The sequence below is a fragment of the Oncorhynchus keta genome, chromosome 1 (assembly GCF_023373465.1).
Source record: "Oncorhynchus keta strain PuntledgeMale-10-30-2019 chromosome 1, Oket_V2, whole genome shotgun sequence".
Lineage (NCBI taxonomy): Eukaryota > Metazoa > Chordata > Actinopteri > Salmoniformes > Salmonidae > Oncorhynchus > Oncorhynchus keta.
This window is the reverse complement of record NC_068421.1, coordinates 54,876,192-54,885,180: the sequence shown is the minus strand read 5'-3', so window position 1 is coordinate 54,885,180 and position 8,989 is coordinate 54,876,192. Positions and strand designations below refer to the sequence as shown.

Sequence of the window (8,989 nt, the reverse complement as noted above, 5' to 3'; positions counted from 1 at the left end):
CCCACACGGGAGAATGGGGTGATTCTGACAGTGTCAATTATCTGTGGTAAACCACAATTAACTTTACACGATATGTTTCTGCCCTTCTCCCTTTTCTGCCTACATTATAAATGTTAGTTAACCCAATATAAATATTCCATGAAACCCCCCAAAAAAGACACTCAGGCGATACAGCACTCTTAGTACATGACAATAACAAAACAACATCAACTTGAGTTTATTAGGAGTTGCTTTGGAAGACCAATACAGAGTAGCCTGTAGATACAGTACAGTGTGATTACATAGTACACCTCGCATTCGTCTCTACAAATCAGTTGTTCTTTCAAATCCTTCTGTTAGTCCACAGAAATAAACAGCCATGTCATTCTCTTTAGATCCATGGATCAGTAACTGATGCTGGTGAAGTGGCCTGCTATCATTGATCTGGACAGTGATCTTGTTGGGATGGAAGCCATGGCCGTAGAGCACATGGGAGGTGTTGGTCAGGTGGTAGCTGAGTACCAGTTCGGGCCTCTCTCCTTGACTCTGCTTGTACCAGCTCACAGTGGCCATGCTACAGTTAGTGGACAGAGTGCAGTCCAGTGTGGCATCCTCGCCCACTTTCACTGATAAGCTCTTCAGTGATACACCCAGGGACTCTCCCAAACGTACACCTGTAGAAAGTCACAGGTGACAAATCATATAGGTCTACAGAGAGAGGCCCCATCCAGACACAACCCCTAATAACTAGTTCCTCAAGTCAATTCTAATTCGAAAATGCATTCCATTTCATAATGTCTTGATATGCCTGCTGAACTGTCACCGCAACAAAGTGTCACGGTTACTGAAGGATTGTACCAGTACAATTGTAACTGACAGTAAAGCATTTAAATGCATTGAGGAACACAACCAACAAAACACTCAATGAGGTTATATCAAAATGTTTCATATCTTTAACCATTGTTATTGGAAAATGTACTTACCATTCAGTATGATTGACAAGCACAACATGATTCTCAATGTCACTTTCATTGCCGGATGCAGTACTCTATTCTGTGAGATGATGAAAAGGAAGCTTTCGATCCGACTCCCTCGTAGACTCTGCTTGAGGTTTCTCTGGAGAGAAGTAGGCTGTGTTTGTTGGTCCAACTGAGTCTCACAGAGGAACTGCCTTCCAACACGTTGTGCACAAACTCATCAGGTCATTTCAACCTCAGATGTGTCACAGTCTGTAAAGGCAGCATTACCTTTTAACAGGCTGACCACTCCACATTGCATCGCGTGTGCGAGCGTTGCAAAATTAATTTAGGAATCTATGTTATTAAATTATTGCACCCACACTGCTCGCGCACGTCAATGAGCGTATGTGTTGCCAAGTGCTAAAATAGAAGTCATTCCTATTTCTGACACAGATCACGCTGCAAGTCCTGCTTCTCCCATCTCCTCATTGGTTTATTGGTTATACCCACGTGGGTGATTGAAAGACGAACTGTGTTGCTGGTCGGTGTAGTAATACTATGACAGTTCAGATGCCAATAACCATATAAGTTCAAAGGTGAGAAAGCCTTGAAGGAGGAGAGATGACTAGAAACGATTCGGAGTAGAGGACCTTGTGCATTTCAGGTAAGATAACAACTCAAAGTTTATATCCCAGGACAAATTAGCTAGCAACGGCAAGCTAGCTAAATAGGACAAATTAGCTAGCAAGTGCAAGCTAACTAGTTAAATTGCCACAAATGTTTAATGATTTTTGACCTGTCCCCAAATGAACGTCATTGGTTCAGAGTTTGTTTTAATATTTTAACCTGCGTGTCGTGATCGCGTTTGGTGTAGGCCGGACAAAATAAATGTATGCATGATAGCGCACGCGCGCAGCCGGTTTGGGTTCCGTGTTAGGCTCCCAAATGTACTGCATTGTCTATTGGGATTTGTGGGAAATGGCCACACAGAAGACTGTGAGTGACCTACAATGTGAGTAGACCTATAATTGTATGTCCGGCAAAAGACTTGGAACATGCAACATAATTGCCCCAAACTTGCAAAAGGCACAAACAGTAACATCCCTTGTTTCTCAAGCCAAGGTCTTAAGGGAGTATGTGAGCATTACATTTACATTTACATTTAAGTCATTTAGCAGACGCTCTTATCCAGAGATACTTACAAATTGGTGCATTCACCTTATGACATCCAGTAGAACAGTCACTTTACAATAGTGCATCTAAATCTTAAAGGGGGGAGAAGGATTACTTATCCTATCCTAGGTATTCCTTAAAGAGGTGGGGTTTCAGGTGTCTCCGGAAGGTGGTGATTGACTCCGCTGTCCTGGCGTCGTGAGGGAGTTTGTTCCACCATTGGGGGGCCAGAGCAGCGAACAGTTTTGACTGGGCTGAGCGGGAACTGTACTTCCTCAGTGGTAGGGAGGCGAGCAGGCCAGAGGTGGATGAACGCAGTGCCCTTGTTTGGGTGTAGGGCCTGATCAGAGCCTGGAGGTACTGAGGTGCCGTTCCCCTCACAGCTCCGTAGGCAAGCGCCATGGTCTTGTAGCAGACGTTCACCTCACCTAGCCCAGTTCTACTAGGAGCAAACTGAACCGATGAATGAGGACTCCTTAAGACACAGTGCAGGTTTCGGGAGTTGACATTTACATAGATCAGGGTTGAGAAACAGGGGCCACAGTGTGTGTCGGCTTTTGTACCAGGCTACCTGTAACACACCGGACTAGTCACGGTCTGCAATTAAAACCACTAATATGAATCAGATGGGTTGGAACATAATAATGCAGGCAGCCTCACAGGACAGCACAGGAGTTGCTCACCCCTGATATAAATGCCTCTGCTTAGTAGAGGATATTCCAATACTCTCTCAGCTAATGTTCTCATTCCCATTCATCCTCCACAGTTCAGTCCCGAGAAGCCTGTGAGATCAGAGACTGAAGAAGCCGTCCCTTAAAGACAAGGTCCACGGTGTCACCCTTGTAGTGGATGCTTCTAAAAAGGTGTCCAGCTACACCAAAGGCTTAGGCACCACCTGCCAACAGCCCAGAGAACACATCAGTGACCTGGGTGAGCAAAAGCAGAAGCGTTTCAGCAATGGCAGTAATGGTTGTCGTGTAAGAACTGTCGATACTCTGAGGTCAATTGACAGCGTGAGAAGCAAATGTGTTTCGCAGGTGTGCATCAAGTGACATTGCTGACATGTGGCTCAGGTGTGTCAGGAAACCGCCCATGACGAAAACATTCAGCAGACAGTACTCTCTATAATACCCCTTATTGATGAGATAGTCATTAGCTATTTGAATATCTGGAATGTACACACACTGTATGTAGTTCTACTGTGAACATCCTCAGCTGACTTCTCTCTCTCTCTGTGTGTGTGTGTGTGTGTGTGTGTGTGTGTGTGTGTGTGTGTGTGTGTGTGTGTGTGTGTGTGTGTGTGTGTGTGTGTGTGTGTAAGACCAAGAGTGTGAATGAGCAAGACAAAATATTTAAGTGCCTTTGAACATGGTATGGTTGTAGGTGCCAGGTGCACAGGTTTGAGTGTGTCAAGAACTGCAACGCTGCTGGGTTTTTCATGCTCAACAGTTTCCTGTGTGTATCAAGAATGGTCCACCACCCAAAGGTTATCCAGCCAACTTGACATAGCTGTGGAAAGCATTGGAGTCAACATGGGCCAGAATCCCTGTGGAACACTTTTGACACCTTTGTAGAGTCCATGCCCCGACGAATGGAGATGTTCTGAGGGCAAAAGGGGGCGCAACTCAAAATTAGGAAGGTGCTCCAAATGTTTTGTACACTCACGTGTAGAATTACATTATTTTGTTTTGTCAAGCATTTATGTAGTACTTATGAACTTTAGAATGGCTCACATGAAGCCTTTATACATTGGAGTTCATCATATCCACCAGATGGAATGTAAGGAAAGTCATCCTTGAATACTATAATATGGGACTAAATGTTTTTTCTGTAGTGAAGAAGAACAACACCAGAAAGCATATTGGAAGTGTAACCTTAGTATGGCAGTGTGGTGCAAGGATAAAACCAGATAATAACCTCTCCTTCCTTTGTCTTGATCACGTTGAGGGAGAGGTTGGTATCTTGGCACCACACTTCTGACCTCCTCCCTTGTTGGTGATCAGGCATTCCACTGTTGTGTCATCTGCAAACTTAATGATGGTGCTGGAGTCGTGCTTGGCCATGCAGTCATGGATGAACAGGAAGTACATGAGGGGACTGAGCACGCACCCCTGAGGGGCCCCCATGTTGAGGATCAGTGTGGCAGATGTGTTGTTACCTACCCTTACCACCTGGGGGCAGCCCGTCAGGAAATCCAGGATCCAGTTGCAGAGGGAGGTATTTAGTCCCAGGGTCCTTAGCTTAGAGTGATGAGCTTTGAGGGCACCATGGTGTTGAACGCAGAGCTGTAGTCAATTAATAGAATTCTCACATAGGTGGTCCTTTGGTCTAGGTGGGAGAGGTCAGTGTGGAGTGCAATAGAGATTGCATCATCTGTGCATCTGCTGGGGCGGTATGCAAATTGTAGTGAGTCTAGGGTTTCTGGGATAATGGTGGTGATGTGAGCCATGACCAGACATTCAAAGCACTTCATGTCTACAGACATGAGTGCTACGGATCGATAGTAGGCCGGTTACCTTGGTGTTCTTGGGCACAGGGATTATGGTGGTCTGCTTGAAACATGTTGGTATTACAGACTCTGTCAGGGACAGGTTGAATATGTCAGTGAAGACACTTCTAGTTGATCAACGCATGCTTGGAGTACATGTCCTGGTAATCCGTCTGGCCCTGTGGCCTTGTAAATGTTGACATGTTTGAAGGTCTTACTCACGTTGGCTACGGAGAGCGAGATCAAATAGTCATCCGGAACAACTGATGCTCTTATGCATGCTTCAGTGTTGCTTGCCTCGAAGCAAGTATAGAAGTAATTTAGCTCGTCTGGTAGGCTCGTGTCACTGGGCAGCTCACGGCTGTGCTTCCCTTTGTGGCCCGTAATAGTTTGCAAGCCCTGACACATCTGACAAACATCAGAGCCGGTGTAGTACGATTCAATCTTAGTCCTGTATGATGGTTCGTCGGAAGGCATAGCGGGATTTCAAATAAGCGTCCAGGTTAGAGTCCCGATCCTTGAAAGTGGCAGCTCTGCCCTTTAGCTCAGTGCAGATGTTGCCTGTACTCCATGGCCTCTGGTTGGGGTATGTACGTACGGTCACTGTGGGGACGACGTCATCGATGCACTTATTGATGAAGTCAGTGACTGATGTGGTCAGAAGAATCCCAGAACATATTCCAGTCTGTGCTAGCAAAACAGTCCTGTAGCTTAGCATCTGCATCATCTGACCACTTCCGTATTGAGTGAGTCACTGGTACTTCCTGCTTTAGTTTTTGCTTGTAAGCAGGACTCGGGAGTATAGCTTATGGTCAGATTTGCCAAATGGAGGGTGAGGGACAGCTTTGTACGTGTCTCTGTGTGTGGAGTAAAGGCAGTCTGGAGTTTTTTCCCCCTCTGGTTGTACATGTAACATGCTGGTAGAAATGAGGTAAAACGGATTTAAGTTTGCCTGCATTAAAGTCCCGGCCACTAGGAGCGTTGCTTCTGGATGAGCATTTTCTTGTTTGCTTATGGCCTTATACAGCTCGTTGAATGCGGTCTTAGTGCCAGCATCGGTTTGTGGTGATAGACGGCTACAAAAAATATAGATGAAGACCCTTGGTAAATAGTGTGGTCTACATCTTATCATGACATACTCTACCTCAGGCAAGCAAAACCTTGAGACTTCCTTAATATTAGTTATTTACAAATAGACACAGACCACTACCCCGTCTTACTGGAGGCAGCTCTTATATCTTGCCGATGCAGTGTAAACCCCACCAGCTGTATGTTATCCATGTCATCGTTCAGCCATGATTTGGTGAAACATGAGATATTACAGTTTTTAATGTCCCGTTGGTAGGATAATCTTGATCAGAGCTTATCCATTTTATTATCCAATGATTGTGCGTTGGCTAATAGGACTAATGGTAGAAGCGGATTACTCACTCACCATCGGATCCTTACAAGGCACCCCAACCTACGTTCCCAATGTCTCTTCTCTTCTTCATGCGAATGACAGGGATTTGGGCCTTGTCTGATGATGGTCAAAGATAAAAGTATAAAAAAATTAAGAAAAAAATGAAGTCAAAATATAACATAATAAAAAGTAAGTTTGAATGACACTGAGGGGCAGTGTTTGAGGGGAAGCTATTGGGGAACTGTTGGGGGGGGGGGATCTTGGAGGGTTCAGGTCCCTGTTTTTGGCCTTGTGGGAGATCTGTTGAGATATGCCCTTGAGCAGGGCATTGACCCTGGATACTTCTGTGTGTCGCTCTGAATGGGAGTCTGTTGGATGACTTCCTGGTTTGGTGTAGTTGTTGAGGGGCTTCACCCCGAGTATAATGCATGTCTTGGATTCAATAATAAAAAATAAAAAACATGAGTACGGGGAAAAACGCTGGTAGGCTTGACGAGACAAGACGAACTGGCAACAGATCAACAGAGAATACAGGTATAAATGCACCGGGGATAATGGGGAAGCTGGGTGACACCTGGAGGGGGTTGGAGACAAGCACAAAGACAGGTGAAACAGATCAGGGTGTGACACACATCATTGTGATTGTTCTGATTACATGGGGATAGGTGAAAAACCTAAGTTTCATTCATATGTTAAGTGGTTGCTTTGCATCAAACTAAAGACTCCACCACTCTATACTAGCTGATCCTACAGATGTAGGATCTTCATTTGATCACTGTTTTGTTGCTGAGAATGTATTTTCCTGCACAGCAAGAAGTGCAAACTTGTAGTTTGAGGTTTAAAAAGGCTTCTAAAAGTATGTCATCTCCACTTTGAAATGTCAGACTCAATTTGCCTTCACGAAAAATGTATCAACCCCTACGAAAATGCCTATTCATTAGAGTCCACGTAATAATTAACATTTTATGTTGCTGCAAGATTATTTCCCTGCTGTAGCAAAAATGGCTCAAAATAAGATCCTACATTTGTATAGGGTTTTCAGTTTTTGGCCAGTCTCATATAGCACTCTTTCCCCAGATTATACCCCAGCAAAAAAATAAAATAGAGCTAAAATTTAGTACAAGTGCCCTATTGGATTCAATTTGGCTTGCAAACACTTCCTTGAAGTTTAAATCGCTAGATGGCAGTATATCACCATAACACTGAAAAGAAGTGGCTGGTCAAGAGGAGAGTACGCGCTGCTGCTGCATGAGCTGCCCAGTCAAGTTACATTTGTTGAAGATTATAGTATTGTGTCTTCATGCTACTTCTCCACTCTACAACATAACACATCTCAGTCTCATTTTTCAAATATGAACTGTAAACTGCTTTCTGTTGCCATGTATTGCCTGTGTTTAATGGCCTATACTACAGCATGACAAGCAGTAATGGTAACATTTCATATTACAACTTAGCTTTGACTTCTCTTAGACACCATTACTATGTCCCTTCAAGGACAGGTGACACATAACAGAGATCTACTGTGTATGGCGGTGTGGTTCCCTGTCCTTGAAGGGAAAAACACAAAAAGCACTCTGCCCCAAAACAGTGTGGGACTATATTATTTTGGGGCCTCTTTCAAATGACGTCGCTGGAAGGCAAGAGCTCCATGGGTGAAATGCAAACAACACCACCCTACCAACGCATAACTCATATCTCCAATATGAAAATAGGAATTCAATATAATGAAATCAAAAATGTATGACAAAGCCATAGGGTCTAGTTTAGATTGTGACTCAGAGGAAAACAATACATACAGCTTAGTAGTGACTTCATTGAATTGATTCTTTAAGACTTCAAAAATGTCCTTGTGACACAAAATGTCAACATGACAGTAAAACTTTGACATTCTGTATTGCTCAATTTGAAAATTCTCCTGTACATTTGACTAATCAATAGGATAGAATGCTTCCGACCTCCCCCTTCTCTCCCGCTAGCTACACCACATGACCAAAAGTGTATGGTGACCTGCTTGTTAAACATCTAATTCCAAAATCAGGGCATTAATATAGACTTGGTCCCCTCTTTGCTGCTAGAACAGCCTCCACTCTTCTGGAAAAGCTTTCCACTAGATTTTGGAACATTGCTTCCACTTGCTTCCATTCAGCCACAAGAGCATTAGTGAGGTCGGACACTGATGTTGGGCGATTAGGCCTGGCTTGCAGTCAGCATTCTAATTCATCCCAAAGATGTTCGATGGGGTTGGGTTCAAGGCCTCTGTGGAGGCCAGTGAAATTCTTCCACACCAACCTTAACAAACCATTTCTGTATGGACCTCACATTGTCCACAGGGGCATTGTCATGCTGAAACAGTAAAGAGCCTTCCCCAAACGGTTGCCACAAAGTTGGAAGCACAGAATCGTCTAGAATGTCATTGTATGCTGTAGCATTAAGATTTCCCTTCACTGGAACTAAGGGGTGAAGCCCGAACCATGAAAAACAGCCCCAGACCATTATTATTCCTCCTCCACCAAACTTGAAAGTTGGCATTATGCATTCCGGAAGGTAGCGTGTGGCTGAAACAGTCAAATCCACTAATTTGAAGGGATGTCCACAAATTTTGTATAAGTAGTGTACTTTGAGACATCTGAAAAAGGGAGAAGTGTTATACAATACACTTTCACAAAGATGTCCCTTTCCTATCTCAAGAAGACAGTGCAGCGTTGGTCGCTTCATATCAATCCAGTGCTTTGAAAGCAGATTACCTGTGTCTGTCTGATCCTGAAGTGGTGTTACAAAGCCCTTAACCAATCCATTTCTAATAGTGCTCAATAGTGTGGACATTCATCTCTCTTGGTGCCAGATGCACTTTGGTGACTGACAGCACTGGCTTGGCAGCTCCTCTCTTTGTGTTTGGGCCAACCTCTGTTCTCCTCATACACTCCGGTCAAATACCTGGCCAAAAATAGAGACAGATATATCCCATAATTATTTTGTTAAGCCAAACAG

At 44.1% G+C, this 8,989-nt stretch overlaps 1 protein-coding gene across 1 annotated transcript; it reads right to left on the bottom strand.

Annotated features, from left to right (window-relative positions):
* Window positions 1-201: 201 nt before the first annotated feature.
* Window positions 202-1,127, bottom strand: sid1 (secreted immunoglobulin domain 1). Its single transcript, XM_035789450.1, has 2 exons — window positions 963-1,127; window positions 202-653 (listed from the first exon to the last, which is right to left on the bottom strand). The coding sequence occupies exons 1-2, from the start codon at window positions 1,009-1,011 to the stop codon at window positions 304-306; spliced, it is 399 nt and encodes a 132-aa protein (XP_035645343.1). The 5' UTR covers window positions 1,012-1,127; the 3' UTR covers window positions 202-303.
* Window positions 1,128-8,989: the final 7,862 nt, after the last annotated feature.